Source organism: Anser anser (assembly GCF_964211835.1).
Source record: "Anser anser genome assembly, chromosome: 2".
In the NCBI taxonomy this organism is placed as follows: domain Eukaryota; kingdom Metazoa; phylum Chordata; class Aves; order Anseriformes; family Anatidae; genus Anser; species Anser anser.
This window is the reverse complement of record NC_139721.1, coordinates 2,516,806-2,541,089: the sequence shown is the minus strand read 5'-3', so window position 1 is coordinate 2,541,089 and position 24,284 is coordinate 2,516,806. Positions and strand designations below refer to the sequence as shown.

The window sequence follows — 24,284 nt, the reverse complement described above, 5'->3', positions numbered from 1 at the left end:
GGGGTCAACAGCTATCTGGGATGCTGGGGCATGTTGTTTTCTTCTTTCCTTGAATTGCCAAAGAGAGATACTGCCTCACTGCAAGGAAGGAAATTTTCTCTCTCTCTGGTACCTTGTTAACAAATCATGGGCTAGTTTGAAATGACTTTGCTTGGTTGATATTTTAGAGCTTTCCTGGTTTATAAGAGTAGAAGATCTTTGCTTGGAAGCTTGTTTTCATGTCTACAAAAGATGTAGGACTGAAAGCTGTGGAGATTGAAATACACAGTGTAAGCAGAAAGAAACTGGACTCCATCCATCCTTCCTCAGTGGTGTCTCTCAGACCAGATTTCAGATGGCAGAGGAGAAGTCTCTCAGTTTCACTGAAGAATATCATCAATAGGGTCGTTAGTGCTCATCTTCCCTGGAATTTCTGAGGTGTACACAGCAACCTGGTAAGAAAATGAGGAAGGGCCAAAAAATTCAGCAGGAAGCCATGAAATGGAAATTTCCTTTTCTCATGACTGATCCAAACAGAAACTTTTTTTTTTTTTTCCTTATTGGTCCAAAAAGGATTCAAGCCAGTCCTCTAGAAATGAAATTGCCCATTTTTCATTCCAAGTTCCCCTGAGCCAAATTCCCACCATGGTACTTTGCCAGGACACCAAGAGCTTGAGCTGTTCTATCTCAGCTTTCCCAGGAAAGCAGATCTTGATGTAAATAGGTTCTCCCAGAAGAACAACCCTGCATCTTTCCAGCACTGTGAAAAAAACTCTCCTCCTTTTTGGTGAAGAAATTAACCAGGAGGCAAAAACAAACAGAATTAATGCAAGCTCCAACAAACAAAATTAAACAAAAGTGCCAGCACCGTTTTATTTTACAAACATTATTGATGGAAAATTCTGCTCTAGCTCAAGACCTGGGAATTCAATTCTACCGTCACTCTGGACCCTTTGCTTGCCTCCCCTCCCTTCTTTCCTCCCCAGGAATTCAATCATGTCAACGTCCTACTGCTGGCAAGGGAGAAATGGAAAGGAAGAATACATCATTTTTAGAGCCTGTGTCTCCCAGACAAATTGTGGCCCTCAAGTCATGTTATTATGAAATCCTTAATAACAATAGTAGCAACAACTAGAAAAGGAGGGAGGACTTATGTCTGTATGCAGCATACGCTGCAACACAATTCCTTTCTGTAGAGCATCATTTGTGCTAATGCATCCCAGAGAAGCTTCATATCTGATTATGGGCTGTGGAGAGAAATGCAAGAAAGCTCCCTGGAAGATAACTGCTTGGGGCTGCAATCTTTCAGAGTTCATCAGCTAGGCAATGAGTTGAGGCTGATCTACAGTTCAGCTAGGAGTCCTCTGAGGCAGGAAGAAAAGTGGGGCTGATGTTTGGGCAGGTGATGTTCCGTTTTCTTCAACTTCATATTCAGTCAGATTTTCATAGCTACTGTCACTTTTCTTCATTTCCTTGTCTGTCTTGCTTGAATATTTACAGCTGTAACAGTAAAATGCATGGTCCAGACAGTTTTGATCACTAAAGACATACTGGACATTTGAAAGGGGTAAGGATAAGGTGTGTGATGTGTAAACTAGGTTATGGATGCTGTAGCCAGTAGCAGCATCCTTGCACCCTCAGAAGGAATTTTTCTCTGATTTCTTGCCTCAGTTCTGGAAAGAGAGTTGAAACCCTTTAAATAAGGCAGTTAGGTCATGGATCTGCACTGGATCACTTTAACATCACCAGGGATTTGGGGATGTCTCAATAGCACAAATCTTGGCTCAGGAGAAAGTCCAGTTCAGGAGTGTTGGACAGATCTGGCCTCAATATGAACTCCTTGAAAAACACCTAATCCCTGCAGAGGGATGCCTTGAGGCCTTCAGAAGGATGCTCCTTAGTGTTAACCGTGTGCTAAGATTTTTTTATCCCATTGATATTCTTAGTGACCCTATTCTCCATCTGTTCTTCATGTCGTTCTCCAAATTGATTCACCTTATGATCTTTCACTCCCAGAGATTGCCTCCTGATTTTTTTTCTCCAGCTTCCATCTGTACTTTTGCCAAATCTCCTTCCTGCCACCAACCAGTCTTTGATTTCCTCTTCCAAACATTGCTTTCAGCGTACACCATGACCTGACAGCATAAATGAGCACCAGGGATCCACAACAAGGGTCATGTTTTACAGACCTTCCTTTAAACAAACATAGTGTTAGGGGTCTTAACATGTAGTATTCCCCATTCTTCAGGTACCATGTCTCTAAAATGTGTCTTTTTTCACCTCTGGGGATTGGTCAGTAAGTATGAATTTTAACCTAGAGTTTTAAATATGCCATTCCTTATAACTCAAAGAACTCTTCTAACAATAGCATATGGTATACCTGTTTAACTGTATTTATCTGTATACAGACATAGGTTTGCGCAGCCATGAATCCCAGGAGTATTAAAGGATCCAGACTCTTCTTAGCTGATAATTTATTGAAGCAGCATCTTAGCATAATGTCATGCCTTGTACAGTTATTGGTTCTGGCAAGGTTTTCTTCGTAATAGTTTGATCTGCTTTCTATTGAACAAGAATGGAATTGACTGTAGGACAGCAGTGTATTTTCTGAGCGCACCATCTCACACTCTGAGTATCCCAGAGCACTCAATAAAGTAATGAGTTAGTCTGGCCACACGGTGACTGTGGAAGGAAGCAAGTGCCAGCTCAGATAGGCATAAGCATTACACATTTGGGAATTGTTACCTTATTTTTATTTTTATTTTTTGCACGTGCCAGTGTTAAGCATCTACCTGTGCCTTTTTGTGATGAGGTGCCATGGGAGTGTAGCCCTCTCTGACCAGGATTCCCACCAGAGACGGGCAGCAGGATCCTGCCTGTGCTGTTTTCCCTGCAGAGTGCACATCGGCTTTTCTCCCTCCCCTCTTTCACTTGTGCTGCAATGCAGTGTCAGCGTTGGTTGCAAGCCCAAGCCCTAGCACAGACTCTGACTCTGCCACAGTCTCCTGGCTCTGGGGAGAAGCCTGAAAACACTTGGCCCCTCTCTCGTAGCTGCTGCAGTCTGCCTGCATGCTCTGGACGAGAAGGCAGAGCTGGGGCTGCAGGGCAGGTTAAGGGCTCATTTGCTTTGCACGTCCGCAGGGCTTCTGCTGGGCCAGGTGAGAAAGAGCAAAAGTCAAATCGGCAGTAGCAGTGTTGCACCAGGCTCCCTGTCAATGTATCCTGCCTGGTTTGTTGGAAAGGGAAAAAAATAAAATTAAAATAAAATCTTCTGTTGCTGGTGTTACTCCTTGCAGCTTAGAGGAACAATGTGTTTTCCTGGAGGGTATGGCATCACCTACCCTGAACTTTTGCTTTGAGTCTGAGCCTGAAATTAGCTCAAGATTTTCAAAAAGAAATTCAAGTGGAGATGCCAGGCTTGAACACCTCTGCAGTGGCAGGCATTCTGAGCTCATTGCTTACGCCACTCTGCTTGTCTCAGGTTTCCTCCAAATGTTGCGAAAATTCACAAACTCTGGAGACAACTCAGTAGCTCCAGACCGAGCATCTTGCCATGTCCAGTACATGATCTGCACAACTGTATGGTTTATGACACACACTGACCAGAGCCCACACTGCATCTATCAGGCACAGGATCCCACCAGGGGATCCTGAACCTGGGGACCAGGCTGGAGGCTTTGCAGAATGTAGATCTAAGCTCCTTGGGTCAAACCCTCCATGGTCCCTCACCTTGCAACACTGCTGTTGCCTCAGAGAAATGAGAGGGCTGAATGCTGGATGTGACTCTGAGAGCACAAAAACTCATTAACACCCATACTGGGTGAGACTGGTGGACTATGCAGCTAGTGCCAATAGCAGATGCCTATGAGAAGAGCAAAGCAAAGAGGAGTAAGCATAAATTGTTCCCAACCTTGACACAAACTCCTTACTTCCAGAATTCACTGAATTAAGGATTTTGATTGTGTTTTATGTTTTTCTTCTGATCTGGGACCTGCCTAAGCAAGCAAATTCTGCAGCCATTGATAAATTCTTCACCTGTGAATCTGTTCGTCCCTCCGGGAGCCCACCAGAATATTTGGCCTCAGAGCAAGCCATGGCAATCAGTCACAGTGTTTAACCACACTGCTCAGTCAGATCAGGCAACCTGTTTGCCAAGTAACTCTCTTATCATTTTGGGGGCATGTATTAAAAATATATATATATAAAAAATGTGAGACCTCCATGTTCAGCCTGATTTCAGCTGAGACTGGATCATGCCCTCATGCAAATAATGAACAAGAGGGAGAAGTATTCATGAGAAATTGGACAAAGTGTTTTGACCAGTAACCACTGGCCTACAAAGGAGAGGAACTGGGAACAGAAATTCCATTATTTCTTGTAAACATTAAGACAAAAATAGAAAAAAAAATCAAAGGTAAAGGAGTTCTGTTAAACTGCTTGTTGCCATAGCTACTGTATCATCCAGAATATCCAGGAGGCACACAGGATTTCATTCTCTTCCCAACTTTTTCACTGATTTTATATATATATATATATATATAACTTTTATTTTTATTTTTAATGAATAGGAATTAAGAGAGGAAATTTAGGAAGGGGAGACACTAATTGTTCTTCCTGATGCATTAAGCACAAAAAAGCTTTGAGACTGCTGTGAAGATAATTGTCTGCTGTCATCTGTGAGTTGTCCCAACCTTTTCTTGTTTCTGAGACAAATAACTTTACTCTCTTTAGAGAGAGGAAGATCCCTACAGTGGAAGATCTTCCATTATCACTAACATCAGAACCCAGGGGTTCTCATAGCATTGCATCTTGAGGAATGTGTGATCGATATGAATAACCCTCTTTTGCTTGCTCTCTGGGTAGACAGCTGTCCTGAATCAAGTGGGATTTTGGGGAGAGAATGAAGAATTAGAACAATATTCATTTTCCACACTAAAAACTCATTGTATTTTCAAATACAGAGAAAGGAGAGCTCCTAAAGAGCTTACAGAAAATGCTAAACTGAGGATGAAGATACGTATTCTGGTATTACATCTTTCTATTACAGTATCTATTACATATTTTTTGTGTGACAGTGATTTGGAGATGCCAGAGACATGAAAGGTTCAGGAGGGCTACTCAGCAATGTTGCTCTTTATAGTTAATTTTCCAACACTAAGACAGGTTTAGGTTGAAATGAATTGATTAATGCTGAATCCTCTTCTCTTGGGAGGCTGTGCAATATTACACAATACTATAATCTTTTAAAATTATGAGAACAGTGTCTCCCTAATCTCATTGTTATTGGCCAACACAAATAATAGGAAAAAAAAAGTGTAATTACAGTGGAATTATATTGCAATTAAAATGTAATTACACTGCATTTTTTCTGCTCAATCAATAATTATTTCTGTTGATATAATAAGAACATTAACTGCATGAGTGAATGGTTTGTGTTAGCTCTCATGTCCCCTTGTCACCTGAATTTAATGTACACCACGGCAATGAGATTTACAGTAGTTATTTTCAGGGACACTATAAACCCTCCAGTCACTTATTTTGCAAGATGCAAGGATACGTGTGCACATGTGTGTGTGTGTGCATGTGTACATACCTAAAATACTACCACATGTAACATGTCCTATAATTACCAATTCTATTATTACATTATCATGCAATTATATTGCAATAATAATATGTATTGTAATGGAGTATAATTATATTACATTTGTATTTGTGGTATTAAAGTGTGTCAGAGAACATACTTATCATAATTACACTGCAATTGCTCTTTAACAAGAGTGGAATTAAAGTCATCATATTATGAAATATGACAGTGTTATCTTTATACGTTATTTGTGTTAAAGTACAGCTTAGAGGGCCTTTTAATTGGTATCTGCTTAAGAAGATAGCAATCTTCCACTGGTAGTAGGGAAAAGACCTAGACTGAGCACTAGTAGAGGATTCTGGCTCAACAATATTTTTGGCTCGGGGTCTGGATCCCTATTTTGAAGTCCAGGTTCTGTCTTCCCATGAAGTGTCCTCACTGAGCAGTGCTGCTGTTGAATCTGTCCATGGAAACTTGTATCCATCATTTCCAAAATGCCACCCTGCTTCAGATGGCCATTTCTTTCTGTGGACTGCTCAATGAGCCCAGAGTGGCTGGCTCAGATTTGCATCTCTGCCTTTTAGTCAGCTAAGGATAGTTCAAGCTAATTCTTTATTTGTATCTTCCAGCTGGTCCTGCCTACATCTTAGACATGTGGTTAGAGCATTATATCACTTTTCAGCCAGACTGGGTTAAAAACCCACCTTTTCCCATATTTTGGGACAACTTATGCGCTTTTTCTTAAACAGGCTTCCAATAAAATGCACAGGTTTTAGAGGACTTTTTATACATTCTAGTTCAACCCACAGGTTATACTGGCACAATCTGCTTTATTTTCTCATTCTGGTTCTGGGATCTTCCTGAATCTTCCCCTGGGTCACTCAGCCTGGTGAAAGCATCTTGTAGTTGAGGTGAGAGCACTGAGTAAGGAGGTAGAGATGCAAGCACACATCTTCTGCAGCACCCCAGCCACAGGGATAGTGATCCCAGGCAGGGACAAGGTCGTGGCATGCTGCAGGTTCACCTCCCAGATCACATCAAAGCCCTCTGCCTTCTGTCAGATGTGGCCATTAGACCTTCATATCAAGCGAGGCTGAACTGGAGATCCTGAAGTGCCAAACAAGATTTCCTGTCCAAAATCTGGTCACTGCTCAATGGAGCCAATGAACTATGCAATGCTTCAGCTGCCTTAACAAACCAGTGCCAAAGAGGCTGAGATTGAAGCAACCATTCCTGATCTCATTAGCAAACATGTTTGCAGATGTGTGGGCTTTACTCGGATCAAAGTGTAGAGGTGTCTTATCGAATTGACATTGTCAATGCAGTTTGTCCTCTGAATTAAAATGTGTTTCTTGAGAAATGTATGCACTCTTATGCCTCGATCTGCCAAAGGCAGAAACAAACAACCTGAACGAACATTTCCTTTCTGCAGTATTTATGATTCACCAAAACAATTGCTCTTGGCAATTTTGCAAAGCAGGAACTTTATTTCAGTAAAAATTAGTTGGACAAATATACTGCAATGTAGGCTTGGACAAGAATGTGTCTGAGTGTGTGGGCTTCTTACAGGATATTCAAGGAGCTCCAAGCAGAGGAGGATGAATCAGGATGAATGAGCGAGAGAAAAATCAAGAAGATGCATAAAGAAGATCTTTACAGCTGCATGAAAACAATATATAGGCATTGAACTCAGGAATAAAGAGACAGATTCCTGGCCCCACTGACGTCAGCGAGGCTTTATAGATTCAGTGAATAACTTTGGATTTATAATAAAAAATGGGTGGTGCTTATTTCCTAAGAAAATAGCTACCAACTGTACAAGTTGGTTCCCACACTGCTTGAGTTCAGTCTCTAAATTCAACTGATTATCAGAGACCTCCAGAGACATGATGGCCTGAAGGTATTAACTCTGCAGCTGCTGACCGTCTTCATGCCATCTCCTTTCCTCTTTTCATGTCCTGCATCTATAGTTTTGCCTGCTATAAAGTTTTTTGTTGTTGTTGTTTTTTCCTTTTCCTTCTTTAACCATCTTTCTGAGCTTTTTGGAGTTATCCAAAAAAATCATCATCATTCGAATCACCTGCAAAATGCTGCCAAGTGTACTGCAGGGGGTCAGCAGTTCATATGGACATGAAGAGAGGGAGAGGATAACTGAATGAACCTTCTGACAGGGTTTGGCTAAGTTGGTAAAATGAGGTTTCTATCCTGCTCTAAATATTCTGAGCAGTTCAGAAGAGGTGCAGGTCATGTTCAGGGTGATGCGTCACTGGACTCAACCTGTGAACACAAAGTAGAGATGTGAGATCCCTGTGATAGGTGGGAGAGTTGATATATGTAGGAATGTTTCAAGCATAACTTGATTTTTTGACTTCTGAAATTTCCACTTTCCATTCATCTGTCTCCCCTACCATTATGGTACATGTGTTTATCAGAGGGCTGGGACACTTTTTTAATTTGCTTTTCTGGACTCTTATTTCATCAAGCTCCTTTTTGAGCCCATAAAGTGAGGCATCACTTCTGCTGATAGTTGGTTTTGGGGTTGTTTGGTTTGTGGGATTATTATTTTTTAATTATTATTATTAATCAATCAGAACTCATAAATCATAATCTCAAGAAGCGCTAATGTTTTTTGCATGCCTTTGAGTCTCCTTATCCATAGTGCTAACTGGAGACCGGAGGCATTTCCAATGAAGTGCACAGGGCTTGTATAACTGTATTTTCTTGCTGAAACTTTGTTCTGCTGTAAGATTTCCTGCTGACTTGTACCTTTATTACCTGGGTTACACAATAAGCTTCAAGATTGCCAGAATGGCAAGGACTGAAGAAGAGCAATGTAGCAGTATTAGCTGTTTACCACAATCCATGTCCAGGATTGCTCTGCTTTCCCTGCAGCAGGTGAGATAGCAAGAAAACAAATAAGAATTTCACCCAGTGCCATTAGGAGCGAGTGGGTGGACGGGACCATTTTCACCAGGGTCCCTCCGACTAGCATGGACCCGAAACAGCACCGTTTCTGCTCAAAATAGCACGCCACAGGCAGAGACATTTTGTTTTTGTTAAAAGCAAACAGAGTTGCTAAGAAACGAATATTGCAGAGACGGAAATCCACAAAAGGTTTGACAGTTACCGAACAGTGCCTGCTAGATGGAGTGTCTTAGCAAATACGGCCATACGGACAGCAGAGAGGAGCCAGCCAATTCCCTGGCCGTGCATGGTTCTTCCAGCAAGAAGTCCATCGGTCACTTCTTTCCTCCTTGCCTCCATCATGCATGTTGCTGATGGGGTCTGACAGACCAGAGGTGTCAGAGGGGCAAGGCACAAAAAGACCAGAGGATTTGCTAAGCTGGGAAGACTGAGTAGATAGAAGGCTTTGAAGGACATGTCCTCCAGCATTTCTGTCTGCCAAGGCTGGGAGCAGTGAAGAAGATCAGTGAGTTCTTACACTTCTTCTCATCTCTACTCCTGAAGGAAAGGCTTTGGAAACCATTCCTTAGCACCTTTTTGAGTAGAGTCCCAAGGACAAGTCATGAAGTTGGGAGTGTGTCAGAGATGACTGTCTCTTAGAGCCTGGTCACGGTGATTGACCCATGATGAAGGTCCGTGACCCTCTTGTTACCAACGTTCCCAGGGGGTGGGAATTCCTCCCTATCTTTAGGTAACTGTGGAGCCTCTGGGGACAGTGGTGACCTGTGGCTATACAGACTTCTATGCTTTCACCTCCACTATGTCCCACATCAGGCAGGCAAATTTTAGCTCCCCTAATTTCATATGTTAGGAGAAGAAATCTTACGTAACTTTCTTATCAGATGATGACTGACACACGGAAGGTACCCAAAGATGCTGCATTTCAGTCTGTGTGTGACTACGTGCATGGGGATTCTCCTTGAAGGACACCTAGAGAGCAGCACGGATGGAAAAGACTGCTGAAGTCTGAGATGCTCAAGGGATAACATGATGCTTGATTTAAACCTTGAGAATCCAGAGGTGAGCACTACCTGGAATAACTCAGGAGCCATCTCTGTGTGCAGTGGTGTTATTGTTAGTTATGTTATTCAGGACGGTGGGCTCAGAAAAAAAAAAAAAAAGAAATATTAAAATAGAAGATAAAAGCAAAGCAAACTAAGGCTGAGCCAATCTGATTAATAAAGGATGCCAGGAGTTGGTGTTAATTTGTGTCTGATTTAAAGTGCCTGGTGGGTGGAGAGAGAACAACCCACAAGAAGCAGCTGGGCTCCTTTTCCATCCCCCAGCCCTGCTGTTGGTGCGGCATGGTGGGGGAAAGAGGAGCACACAATCAGGCGATTCATCCCCACGCTGTCGCACTTTCCAAAGGCAAAGGAGAAGAAGAGAAAGGGGGAGAGGGAGAGAGAAAAAAAACGCAATCCAGTTCTCATGAAAAGCACCGGCAGCAAATGTGATGCTTCTGCTTTTCTAACCAGGGTCAACCCATCCCATCGACACTTACCAGCCCTGAGATGTTGATGGGTAGCCATGATGAAAAGGAGGAGCTGGACTAATGCTTTTCCTTGTCTGGTTGCTGGGGTCAGGCATGCTGAGTGATGGAAAGCCCTAATCAGCCATGGTGGAGCTGGCAGTACTCATCACCTCCTCCTGAGGCCAAAGTTCCTAATTTGTTTGCAGAGCTGGGTGAGATGGAGACAAGCTCCCCCAGTGACTGCCACTTGCTGGAGGAGTGAGGGGGAAAGTGTTGATGAGATCTTTCATATTACAGCATCCATGGTCCATCTCTTGAGCACCTAACGAGGAGCTTCTCAAAGCAAGTGGGCTGAGGTATAAATCTCTAGGTGTGACCTCATTCTGATTTACTGACCATTAAGAACTACAGACAGAAATCCTGTCTCCAGCAGAAGACAGCTCTGGCCAAAAGGGAGCCATGGGAAGATGCAGGGACCCTTTTCCAGACCAGAAGTAAAGGTGGGAGTATCAACCAGTTGGCTGCTTTACCCTCAGGTCTGAACCACCAAAAGTGGTACCTGGATTTGCTCCCCATGGAAAGGTCTCCATCAGATCTTCCAATGAAATACTGAAGGACAAGCCCTTTGCTATTCATATCCATTCACTCTTTCTGGGGCTATGCCTATCCTTGTAAATAAACAAGGGATTAAAGGTAAGCATGAGCACGGTCCCGTGATCATCCAGACCATTTAATTACTTGCATGCTCCCTGGTGCAGCTTTGGCCTGAGACCGTGCCAGGGCACAGTCTGGTAGATGGCTGAGCCAAGGGACTCTCTCCTGCAGGTCTGTGGGATGAGGCCAGCCTATTTTGCAGAGGAGGAGAGCTGAGGTGTGTGGCTCCAAGCTGTGCCATGCTTGGCCCCAGAGCCAGAGAACAGTCCCTGAACTGTTTTGTTCGGCAGCGTAGACGTAGCCCGTGGAGACAGACAGCAAAAGGGCAAATTAGCATTTAGTTGGCATGTGAATTTCTGTTCTTCAGGAACAAAAGAAGGGCCATCTGCTCATTGTGTCTCGCTCTCCACCAACCTGTGCTGGATTTCAGCCCATCACTGAATGGGAAGGCAGGACGGACCCTCCTGGGAGTGTCCTGGGAGATGGAGGATAACCACCTTGCCCCACTGTGTTGGCCAACCTACCTTCTGGGCAAAAAAAAAAAAAAAAAAAAGCAGTGATCCCCATCCCCTGGCACGTTCCTGGAAGGTCTTTTTTTCTCTCCTGTAATTCCTGCCTTAGCGAGGCTGATTCCTGAGCTGCACACGTGGGTTTGTTGTTGCGGTGTGCCGGGGAACACCTGGCTCTTTGCGTGCGGGTGACTTATGGTGAGGTTTCTCTAAGCAGGTGCTGGGCTGGAAGCAGAACAAGCAGTCTCAACATCACTCAGGGGGAAACTGGAAGCAGAATTGCCTGCATGTGGCTTTGAAGCTGTGGTCCATTTAGCAGTGTATTAGATAGGAACCTAAATATAGTCCTGTCTGCCAATGTCCTCAGCCAGAAAGGAAAGCCCATACAAATGAAGAAGCATGTGAAAATCACAGGCTCTGCTGTCATCCCGGTGATGAGGCACCACCTGAGCCCTTCTCAGAATAAATGTAAGCCTTCCTCCTTCAATCCTTCATCTTCATCAAGGCTGCCCACAGAGAGCTGACCAACACCTGCCCCAAACCAGCCCATTCCCGATGCTGTACAAATCACTCCATAGCATCCTCCACCATTTCTTGTGATTAAATAAAGCTTGGGGAAGTGCCTCCTGATAACCACCATGCTTGCCCCTCACTACTAAGCCATCCTCCCTCCCAGCTCCCTTTGCTCAAGGGTTCCTGGAGAGAAAGACTGAAAATGGGAAAAGTTTACATCTGGCTTATTTATGTAAATCCCGAACGGCTTGTGGTGCGGTTGATAGATGAGATGCAAGGAATAAACTGGCTCATTAGTGCCTCTGCCATGATTGCTTCCCTTTGCCTGCCTGTGTGGCTACAGGCTTTTTAGGGTTTGTTACAGGGAGCCTGGAAGGCAGCCTCTGCCCTGAGGAGCCTGCAGTGATGGGGGCGGTCTCCAGGGAACAGGGTAGGCGGGTGCCCCGTGCTCCACAGTGTGGTGAGCTCAGGTAGCTGAGACCCCTACACCTCTCCCTTATAAATGCTGGAATGGTTATTTAGGGAAGGAGGAATGTCCCATGCAAGTCTGCATGCACATGAAAAGATAAGTTTTCCCCCAGCTGCCCCTTTTGATCTCCTAGGAAGAGTAGGAGACATTTCTGGGACCAGCAGTTGCATCCAGACCATCAAGTCTAACAGCGACTGATGGACTTATCGTCCACAAATTCTCTAATCCGTTTTGGCACTCTTTTATACCTTTAGCCTACACAGCATCCTGTGGCGATGAGTTCCTCAATTGAATTATGAGCCGTGTGAAAAAGTACTTCCTTTTGTTTGTGCTCGGTCTTTGGGATCGGTAAGGATGGCTTTCTGCGTCACGAGGCTTAATTCACTGCTGCTCCCCATGGCCCTCGAGGACCCTGGAGACAAGGTGCTGTAGAAATGCACATATTTATCAGTTTTTTTTTTTTTTTTTTTTTTTTTGGCTGCAAACTCCTGCTGCTCCAAGGTCATGGTTGGATCCAGAACTTCAGGGACTTTGGGCTTTAAAAGGAATCATTTTTATTCCTGTTTCTCTCCACCTTCAGGACCTGTGCTCAACTTGCAAGAAGGGCTCCACGTTCACAGGCTCTGGCTCAGATGTTTTTACACTCTCTAGATCTTTGTGACATTCCTGTTCTCCCAACCTGGTGTCACCAGAGGACTCCAGCCCCTTATTTCAGACAGTGTAGGAGAAACTGGAATCACTTGTATAGCAAGTCCAATCCTGTAATTCAAATTCTTACATGCTGCTGACTCTAAGGATGGGGAAAGTTAGACAAGGGAGGGATTCGTATCTGGTTTGCTCAAAGGACCTGTATTTTAGGTGTTTTTTTTTTTCTCCCTACACCCTGAATCTTCATTTTCTTTCTGCTGAGATGTATAAGAAAATTGCAAATCTGAGCAGTACCATGTTAAGGTCTTTCTGCACGCAATTTAAATAGACATTCTCACCGAGCATTGGAAACTGAATACCTAAAATTATGAGCTGAATTCCTGGTGTCAGAAGAGGAAAACATTCTCAATCCAGTTTTAATTGCTGAGATTGCAGCATTGAAAAAACAAGCATTATGCACCTTCAGGGTTGCTGTACAAAACTGGAGAGGCACCAGGACTTGCACCATTGTGGAGCAGCCTGAAGCACATCTCAGGACGTTTCCTAGCCTGGCTTTGTCCCCAGACAAAAATCACCACCACTGTGGGCACAGCTCAGGGGATATTAAGCACTGCAATAAGGCTGCTCTGCTTTGGGGACAGGCGATTTAACTACACGGACATGAGCATCATCATGAGCACCCAGAGCCCCCTGAGCAACCCCAAGCCCCAGGGGCTCCCATTTAGCTCCCCAGCTAATGACAACGCTTTTACCCTCCCGCTGGCTTTCTAATCAATCGTAGCCCAGTCCCCAGCAGGAATGAGTGGAGAGAGAAGTGGTCTGGCCCCTGCTGGCTTTCTGCCTCTCAAGAGGATGACCTTGCCCTCAGAGGACCTCTTGTGTAACCTTCACACCAAAGAATGGGGTGGGAACAGAGGAAAAATGTCTCAAGGGGCTGGTTGTGGAGCATTTATGGGCAAAAGTAAAGCAAGAGGGACAGAAGGAGGTTTATAGGGTTTTCTGGGGAGAATCCAAGGTGTTTTTGGTAAAATGTGGGACCCTTGATGGCAATGAGCAGGAGAAGGGGATACCAAGGGGTGCAGGTGGTGCTGGCATGGAGGAGATAGGAACTTGTCCTGGTTCCAGTTAGGACAGAGTTAAGTAGCTCATAGTAGCTGGTAGGCTGCTATGTTTTGGATTAGGATGAGAAGAGCGCTGATAACATGCTGATGTTTTAATTGTTGCAGAGCAGTGTTTACACCAGGCCAAGGACTTTTCGGCTTCTTGCTCTGTCCTGCCAGCGAGCAGGCTGGGGGTGCAGCAGGAGCTGGGAGGGGACAGACCCAGGACAGCTGACCCAAACTGGCCAAAGGGGTATTCCATACCATCTGACGTCATGCTAAACAATATATAGGGGTGGCTGGCCGGGGTGGGGGGGCCGGCTGCTCGGGAATAGGCTGGGCATCGGTCAGCGGGTGGTGAGCAATTGCATTGTGCATCGCTTGTTTTCTTACACATTATTATTGTTAATACTATTACCATTATCACTATTATTATTATTATTGTTATTATTATTTTCCTGTCTTAATAAACCGTCTTTATCTCAACTCACAGGCTTCACTTTCCCGTTTCTCTCCCCCCATCCCAGAGAGGGAGGGGGGAGGGTGAGCGAACGGCTGTGTGGTGTTTAGCTGCCAGCCGGGTTAAACCACAACAGAACTGAACATCTCATGGGGGTCAGAAGAGTTGTGTATTCCCCTGGGGGTGAGGAAATGCCCAGAAGCAGTGTGACAGCCATCACCAAAAACCCACTGTGGGATGTACCTTTACAGTATTAACTTGACCACTGGGGTTTAATTCTGCTCTGCTAATGGGAAACTGAGGCAGAGGAAGAGGCAATGTTAAATGTAATGTTGTCATGACCCCCATTGGATGTCTCCTGCCAAGAACCCCGTAGACTCCTTGACTTTGTTATGCATTGGCATCTAACCCATCTCCATGCTATGGAGTCCTGGAGAAATTCCCACCCCGGATGCGCTCCCAGCAGGCTGTGCCGACAGCACTGCCCTCCATGAGAGGACAGCCGAGGACAAGCAGCTGCAGCTACAGATGAGGTGATGTTAAAAAACACCGAGCACACACATGACATCTGCGTGCCGCGGCTGTGTTGGGCCCAACAGAAGGTGCTGCAGAGCCCTGGGCTCGGTTCCCTTGGGCAGCCACATCTGGGAGCAGATGGAGCACATCTGGCCCTCCTTGTCTGCCAGGCTTTCCTCCACGGAAGGGTTTCAGGGTCCTGCATTTTAGGGTCCAGTCCTGCTGCTCAGTGCTCCCTGAACCAACTCACTGAAAAATAAATAAATAAATAAAAATTCAGAGTCAGGAACTGAGCTTGACCCCCTGCACCCCTGCCTGACAGTTTTAGCCATGGGCCCGTCTTCAATTTACTTACTTTGGAGAGGAGGCTTAAATCTTTAAGGCTATTAAGCTGATATCAGGATGAAATCCTAGAGTGTTGGGAATGAAACACCACCTTCAGCATCTTGCTGGAGCTTTTCAGATCACTGAAGAAAAGGAGAGGCAGCTTTTTACATCCATTTTTGCAGGTGGGGAAACTGAGGCACAGATAGGCAGAGATTCTTAAATGGGAGCAAGCACCAATCCCGCAGTCAAGATTAAAATCTGCCCTCTGGCTCTCCCCAGCAGTGTCTCTCTATCTGGCCGATGCTGAAGGATGTCAGACATCTGATTGCTCAGCCAAGGCACAGGAGCTTTGGAGTCTCCTGAAAGTGGTTAAAAGCCTCTTAGAGCACCCCAGCGTTTCCCCAGCATGATCCATTTCTACGTTTTATCTCTCAGCCCACTCCCCAGCTCCCCTCTTCACTTTTCAGTTTTCATTGAAATGGGATGGGGACTTTGTCCCCACAAGCATCCCCACCACGGCATCAAATATTCCCCATCCTATTCATACTGTTCCCGTAGGCTGTCCCAGTCTACCAGAGTCTACCCCCAAAGCGTGTACCTTTCCAGGATGGACCTGAGAGAAATTTGTGATGATGGATGCTAGTGTGTATAAGTATCATTTATTAACATGGCAGGCAGGTGAGCATCAGGCTTTCCTTGCACTCAGAAGATTGAGATGGATGGAGGCAGCGAGCAGGATTTTGGTCTCTGTAGCAGCAGAATAAACCTGCCAGGTCATGAGGGGTGCATGAAAAAATGTGAAACAGCAGGAGGGGAACTGGGCTGGACCCTTGGTTTTCTGACCCTCGTCTGCTTTCCAAAGGGGTTTTGGCCAAGTTCAGCTCTCAGGATTTTGTCCAGAGGTAGACCTGACCCACGGAGCTGGAGCAGTTCCACGAGGGAGATGTGCTGGGTTGGCATCCTTTCCAGGATGTTTCCCTCACCTGAAATCCCTCTAGGGGGTGGATGTGCACTGAAGTCAGGGTAAGACCTAAAGGATTTCCCAGTCCTGCAATACCCACCAGTCCATCCTCATACCCCTTTGGGTCCTGCTTTCCACCAGAAGATAAAGGCAAATATTTGTAGATAACTCTTGCTGGGAAGGGTCAGAGTGAGGGAAATCCTTATAGAAGGCAGAAGAGAGGGAAAATAGATCATTAAAAATAACACTAAGGAAAAGCCTGATTTTAAGCACTGAATTTATGGAGGATGCTCCAGGACTGGTCCAAGCTCCATCCCTCCCTATGTGCCAAGTCTGAGCCCTTCCTGACCTCCCCATGCACTGTTGGGTGACAGATGTTGTGATATTTCTCCAGGCACCTCCACCGTGCTTCTCTCCCTCGCCTCTGTAGCACGAAGAATATTTCCAAGTGGTTGCAATATTTTTTTTTTCATTCTGCTAGCAGTTCTTTGTGGATAAGGACAGGGCATATTCATTTCCCCTGTTTTCTCACAGTGACAAGGGACTGAGCTTTTTCAGGGCCAGGTGGCTTTCCGCCGCCGGCAAAAGGGATATTTTGTTTGATATCGGGGGATTTCTCGCGGGGAAATGGGAAGCTCCAGGAAAGGAAGATTAGCTTGATGAGAGTGGTTTTCACCCCGCTGGGGTGTCAGCCGTGTGCCAAGGTCAGGAGGAGGAAAAGCAGAGGGAGGTAAATCCTGGATGATAGCACAGCTGAGCCCACGGGCAGGAGAGAAGGGATTTGAGGTTTGGCAGATCGCTGTTTGGAGAGGTCCTATGGCCAGCAGCGGGGAAGGACGCACTTTCTGCAGTCATGGTTTTGCTATTTTTTTTTCCTTTTGATTTTTTATTTTTTTTTTATAAAGTGTGTGTGTGTGTGTTTGTGTGCGTGTCTAACAGTGCCCTCCATTGGCCAGACCCAGGCTGCTGCTGCGCCGAGATCCCCCTGCCACCAGCACAGGAGAGGAGAGCGGTGGATGCCCAGGCAGGGAGGCTGCCCTTGCTGTGGGGAAGGATGCTGGGCAGCGCACGCAACCTGCAAAGCACCTCCTGGGGCAGGGGTGAAGTGTGTTTGGGGCACACGGATGTGTGCCAAAACCAAGCAGAGTTGAAAGTGGTGGATATCTCCAGCTTCAGAACAAATTGTTTGATTCACCGTAACTGTGGGACACAAGGGTGCAGCACCAAAAGGCTTGACAAGGCTTGCGGGCTCCAAAATTCACACGGAGCAGTGCAAACTAGGTGATTAAACCCCTCAAGCAGTCCAGGTCCTATGTGTAATGTGTGATTCGGTCCCTGCCTGGGTTTGTTTAAGCTGCAAAGATCGATCTGGTTCTGTTTCTAACCCTGCCTGCTCCCGTGGGTGCCAGGGTGGGATGGAAATATTCAGTAAGAGGAAGTACAAAAAGACTGCTGGGGCTTTGGGCAGTGATGTGAGGATACATGGGCTGTGCTGCTCGTTCAAATCTCTATTTAAAACCTTTTACTTGACCACCTCGGACACATGTGCAAGGAAAGATGGGAAAGTCTTTTAGACCAAATTTATCAGCTTCTTTCTGCAGTTGCTTGGGATGAAAACTTGTCTTTCAATGGGTACATGCATAAAGAGGGCAACATTTTTGCCCTTCCAATGGTCCTTGAAAAACTCAAACAAGGAATGGCCCAAGGTAATTCACAGTCGCCTGCTGTCCTCAAAATTTCCTCCAGCAAAGGCTTCTCTGCCAGTCCCATCTCCCGCTGGAAGAGGGAGCATAGCAGAGAGCCGGGCTACTTAGGCACCAGCTGTGGCAACTACCAGGGGAGTAAGGGCAAATTAACCCGTCTGCCATAGGTATGTGGTTTTCCACGGTGGGACAATCTGTCTTTTCATGCAATTAATATCAACTCCCCAGCCTCAGGCTGCAACCTCTTGTGTGCATCCCCCTTGGGGGATTAAGCGTGGAGGATCGATCTGTTTGCTGGAATGCACCATTAAACAACTGCCCATTGCTTCTTCACCACGTGTGTTGGGCCAAAGGTGCAAGTGTGGAAGGGAAGTTGCTTTAAGGAATGATTCCTACTTCAGTAAGAATCAGCTGAAGGAGAAAAAAATATGTTTATGCTCCTTATGGTGAAACCCTCCAGATGGGACCGCATTCAGGGGAAATCAATTCTGAGACCTAACAACCGTAACACAGCGTCCCATTAACGGGCCTGTTTAGTTAAAGTTTGTTGGCTTTTACAGTGTGTGTTTTTTTTCCCCAAAAGGGGCGAGGGGAGTGCGCATTTTGTGTTTTGTGCATCTTTGTTCAGTAACAGGGATGTGGCCGGTGTGAGAAAAGTCAGGTTCGTGGAGGGTGGGAGGGTTGGGCTGGATCCCAGAAGCTGAAGCCACCACCAGGGGCCGGATCCTGATGGTCTCCATCATCTCTCGGCCCTGTCTCCTCCTCATCTTGTTGCCATGGAGGCGCTGCTGGCTCCTGCAGCTTCCTTCATGGGCTGGACCAGAGGTTAGGGTGATCCTGGCTGGCTCGTGGTGGGAAGGTCGGATAGACTTGGTCTTTTCCAAGGCTGTGCCCACTTCTGAACAGCATGAGCTGCCCAGGCACTGCCCTACAACGAGGGAGAGATGAACCAAAGGGTCTGAGACTCTCTGCTCCCTTTCACAGTCAGCTAAGCAAGCACGCTTCACTTACTGAAGCTGATATTTAAAACATTCACAGTCATTTGCAGGCAACCCCTCCTGCTAATCAGGATGACCTCTCCGGAAATTTGTAGGATGTTTGCTTGATGCCTGTGGTTTTCTTTGCAACCAAGTGGTGCTTTGCATTGGCTAAGCAGGCTGCTGTTCCTGAAGTCCAGCCCCCGAGGCTGGCACGGGGAGGGTTGCACTGCAGAGTTCTGCAGGCTGCAAAGCACCATCGGGAGTGGGGATCCGACTTCTAAAAAATTTAAGTGCAAATGCATTTGGACTCCGTGCTGATTAGTGTCAGGTCTAACAGACATGCCGGAATCTGCTGGCAGAGGCTGCAGTGATTTGAATCTCGGATGAAACCCAGTTTGCAAACAGCAGATCTGATTTTCCAGTTCCCTAACCCTTTCCTCTCCAGGAAAAATAAATAAATAAAATAAAATAAAATAAAATAAAATAAAATAAAATAAAATAAAATAAAATAAAATAAAATAAAATAAAATAAAATAAAATAAAATAAAATAAAATGAAAAAAAAAAAGCTTTTGCAGAAGAGGGGTAATGCAGAGGCAAAACTTTGATATATAGAGGAGCAAAAGCAAGAGGTAAAAGTGGTGCTGCATTTGGCTATTGGCTAGGAGCCTGTCTCCTCCCAAATGCACAGGATGGTCTGTGGGCTTCATCTCTTGTATAAGTGCCTTCTGGGAGGCAGGATTGGGTTTAACTGCATAACTCGTAGATTTGCTGGGAATTCGTCTGGCTGCTGCAAAAGCTTCCTCTGTTTGCAGTCTGGGAATGGAGAGCTTGAGAGCGGGGTGGGAGAGGGCAGGTTTGGGGGCGGGTGGCGTGGAATTGATGGGGGTGTGAAGAGGATCAGAGCCACAGGCTGCGATGGGAGGAGATGTTTGTCTCCCTACCCCCTTGCAATCAGTGCCTCTCTTCATAGCCTGGGCATTCACCCTAATTCCTTCCTGCCAGTGCCAGCTTGGCCCCTGATCAATAAGATGCACACCCCAGGTGACTGGAGTTATTTTGGGGTTGCAGCCCAATGTTAGCAGCTGAGAAGCTGGGCTGCTTGCACCCAGGGCTCCAATGCAGAGGATCTGAGCACTTGTTTTGTTTTTGTGTTTTTTGTTTTTTTTTTTTTTTTTTTTTTTTTTTAAGACCATGGAAGCTCCTGATATCATCCTGATACTCAGCAGTAAGGTTTGGCAAGGGGAACCTCCCTCCCTGAGGTTAGAGCTGCCCTTTTAAAATTGGTCAGCAGCCCTGGTTTGGAGGAAATACGTGCTGCAGGGCCAGGGAAATCCTCACCCAAGGGGAAACTTCTAATTTCCTCTACCTGATGTGAGCCCAGAGGACAGTAAAAGGAAAGGGCTGGGAAGGTTAAAAGTAAAAGGAATCCCTGGCTGGGACATCCCAGCGATGGGGACACCTCCAAAGCTAGCGTGTGGAGGGTGATGTGGGGCTGCAAACCCCACCAGAGAGATGTATTGGGACTGGGGATGCTGCATGGATTCTTGGCATTGCGAAGGGTTAATGGAAAAAAAATAAAGAACAAATCCCAAATCTTTTCTCTTTCTCTCCCCTCCTCCTTTCCTCCCTTCCTTTTTTTTCCAGGTGTTGTTTATGGCCACAGGAGGGAGCTCAAATCCAGACATGGGAGGATTGGCTTGATTTCGGATTCAGAGCCTCTTAAACTCTCACTTTTCCTCTAAGCTGGTCCCTGTTATGTCCAGGATCTGGCACCTGCTTGACATTTACTTTGAGTTCCAGAGGACCAGAGACCTAGGATGAGGAGCATTGGATCTGCCCTGAACCTGCTTTTGGTATCGCCACTCTACTTTGTGTGGACCGTGGTCGCTCTGGACCTGGCACATACTCCCTGCACCACTTTGGTCCAGGGGAAATTCTTTGGGTATTTCTCCTCCTTCGCCGTCTTCCCGTTGAACTCCTCTCTCTGCTCTTGGATTATCCAGAACCCCGACCCCCGGAGGTACACCTTGTACATGAAGATCCTCAAACCCACCGGCGTATGTGACCACCAGCACATCCGCACCTACCAGTTCGACTCCTTCCTGGAGTCCACCCGCACCTACCTGGGCATGGAGAGCTTCGACGACGTGCTGAAGCTCTGTGATGGGTCCACCCGCTACGCCTTCCTCCAGTCCAACAAGCAGTTCCTCCAGATGAAGCAGACTGCGCCGCCGGGGGTGGAGAACGGACCCGTGCGGTGGAAGCCCACGAAGGCTCAGGAAAGGGACTTCTCGGTGGAATACCTCGTGGTGGGCAACAGGAACCCTAGCAAAGCCGCGTGCCAGATGCTCTGCAAGTGGCTGGATGCGTGCCTGGCCATCAGCAGCAGCTCCCACCCCTGCGGCATTATGCAGACCCCCTGCTCTTGCTCGGGAGGGGAGGTCCTGGATCAAGCCAGCGAGATCCTGGGGCTCGCAAAGAAGAAGGAAGATTGTTACAAGGATGGGATTTACTTGGAGAACTGCATGAGCAGCCCGAAGGACAGCAGCGGAGTGGAGTTCCTGGGTGAGTGAGGGGACAGCCGGGGGGGTTTGGGAGGGAGGGATGGTTGGGTTGTCCCCTCCTGGGTCTCATGTTTTTCCCACCATGTGTGTATCCGAGTCTGCAGATGCCTGCTATGAAAAACTTCCTCGCTAATTGCTAGGCAGATCTGGCAACCCCTGGTGGCTTTTCATGAGCGGCTTCCCCTAAGTGTGCCCTAAATTGTTTCACTCCTTCTTTGGGCCCTTTTCCTCACTTTTTTTTACTTCTGCAGTTTCATTGAAGCTGAGGGTAAGTCGTACCTGGGGGCAAGCAGTTCCCCAGTGCAATTAGAAACATCCTAGAAGAGGCAGGATGCAAGCTACCTCCCACGGTGGGCTGCACTCAGCAGCCCTACCAACCCTGTAAATTCATGGGAAAAACTTAATTCCCAAGGCCGATTTGAGCGAAAGACAGCAGAAGTCATGCTTATTTTGTTCTCAGGATTTCAGCTTCATTTTCCTTCTGGAGGCTTTCAAAAAGAAAGCTCACCATGCTGCTTGTGAGGGGCTATGTGGTGCCATTCTTTGGGTTCATTCCTCAGGTATTTGGTCCATGTTTTTTTCTCCTTGGGATGTTGGGTATGATGTAGGCTGTGCCTGCCAAGAGACCATGAAAGGGGTGGGGAAGGAAGATGAGAAAGGGCTGAGAATAAGGAAGGAAGATGAGAAAGGGTTGAGAACAGGGATGAGATGCTCCTGAGGTCCGATCTTGGTGCGTCACTGCTGCACTGTGCCAGGGAGAGAAACTCTCCTTGCAGCCATCTCCGCTGGTGGCACAGCGACGCGCAAAGCTGGAGGGAACTGGAGGGTCAGAAAGCAAAGCCGCTATTTCAGGGGCTGTGTCAGATCCGCTCCCGTCCCACCTGCCAGCAGGCAGCTTATGTAAACCGGGGGTGTGATGCTAAATGGGAATTTGGGCAGCAAGGAGGGCAGATTCCCATTTGGGCTGGCCGTGGGGGCTCCTGCCTGGCTTTTGCAGCCCCTCTCCCAGGCAGGGGGGGAGTTTCTGCACATTTCTGCAGGTGGAAGGAGGCAAAATGTGCTTGCGGTAGGCAGGAGGTTATCAGGCAGAGTGATTTTCTTGCAGAGATTAGGATATGATCAGGTATCAGTGCTTCCATCGGTGTATTTTGGGGCAGATTTTGTTTCTCGCCGCTCTGTGAATCAATACGTGGAGTCGCACAGACGAGCCGTAAATCCTACAAATTAGTTCCTCACCTTGCCCCTCACCCTGGCTGTGAGCACACGGGGCTGGTCGCTCCCCAGATCCCAGATTTTTTTTGCAGTGCCCTTTTCCTCCTGTGCGAACAGCTTGCGAGGAGCACCGCGCTGCCCGCCTCCTCGGAGCGATGTGAGCCTCCTTCAGTCAGGTGCCACGCTCTGCCTTGGCTGATTGGAAGATTTATGCACTCAACCCGAGCAGCGTGACCTTTTTCATCGCAACCAGAGGTGAAATTTGAAAAAAGATTTTCAGCAAATCCTGAAGCGGTTCAGGCTTAATATTGGCTTTTGTAAAGATCTCTCCTAGTCCAGCTTGAGTGCTCGAATGTTCCCAGAAAATAAATATGAAAGAGGCTCAAAGGTGGTTGAATCTAAATCCTTTTGGGTTGTCAAATATTTGTAGAGAGTGTAGATTACTTTATTTTATTATTATTATTATTATTATTTTCTGCTGGCTGCTCACATCTGCTCCATGCTGAAGACAAAGAATTAGCATTTTACTGGTGGGATGCCATCTACATGGAAACGAAGCTTGCAGGGCGCCCGGCCTCTCCATGTGCTGCTCTGTCTGTCACTGTGTCTGTTTTGATTTTTGCAAAGGCTTGATCAGGAAGATGGAGGCGAGATCCAATTTGGACAGCGAGCCAGCGATCCCTTAACAAAGTTCTGTGGGTGGAATATTTTGATGGGGTTTCTGATTTCTGAGCACTGCTGCTGGTTAATGCTGTTATTGTTGTCCTGATTGTATGATAGTATTTGTAGCATTCTTCTTCTTTTTAACGACTTTTTTTTTTTTCCTGCTGCTTCCTGAGTCTTTTTTTTTTTTGGAGCCTGTCTTGACACTTTTGTCTTTGAACAAGGGTGTATGTGTGTGCTGTACTAGTCTGGTCTGGTGATTTTCACGGCAAGTAAGGAATTGCCAGATACCCAGACACCACAAAACGTGGAGCCTATTTTATCCCAATGTGCCTTCTCTATACCTGGGATATTTTCCATTCCTGAAGGATGGAGAACACACCCCCGTGGCCATGTGCTGGACTAGATGCTCTCCTCTCCCTGCTCTCTGGAGATGCTCAAGAGCAGTCCAAGAACAGATCTGGGCATACGTTTGGTGGCCAAAGAGCAACTGTGGACAATCAGAAGGGGTCTTCACAAAGTGGCTCTGCCAAAACTGCCTTCATACCCCCTCCTTGTCCACACCGTCAATGCCTGGGGGAAGAAGAGATTTTGCTTCCAAATTTTCTTCCTGGGTTTGGTGAGCCACCTCCTTTGCACCCTGCGTCCCACGCAGACGTTGCAGAGGTTACGGCAGGCGGTGGTGGGAACGAGAAGAATCTGTCAGGGTACAGAGGCGGCAGGAGATATTTTGGGGTCTTGCTGCAAACGGAGCTTGTCCTGGTGATCAACAAGACAGGCTTGGAGATGGATCGGCAGCTGCAGCCCACTCCCCACAGCAACGCTCCTTGCTGCAGCTACCTCGAGCTGCTACACCAGAAAGGCTTTGAAGAGGGATTTTTTAATATATATATATATATATTTTTTTTTTTTTCCCAGAATACAACTAAACAGAATAAATATTTTTGGGCAGCATCAGATCCCCTCTGTCTGCTTAAAGCAGGATGGGAAGAAGGCAGAGAC

General features: G+C 46.5%; 1 protein-coding gene across 4 annotated transcripts in view; it reads left to right on the top strand.

Moving 5' to 3' along the window:
- The window catches only part of ADGRB1 (adhesion G protein-coupled receptor B1), a 259,845-nt gene that overhangs the window by 52,880 nt on the left and 182,681 nt on the right, over positions 1-24,284 (top strand). For all 4 annotated transcript variants that reach the window (XM_083825567.1, XM_083825569.1, XM_083825568.1 and 1 more), the window contains exon 2: positions 20,488-21,408. In XM_083825567.1, the coding sequence (XP_083681693.1) occupies positions 20,661-21,408 (748 nt within the window). In that variant the 5' untranslated portion in view covers positions 20,488-20,660. The remainder of the gene's footprint in view (positions 1-20,487; positions 21,409-24,284) is intronic.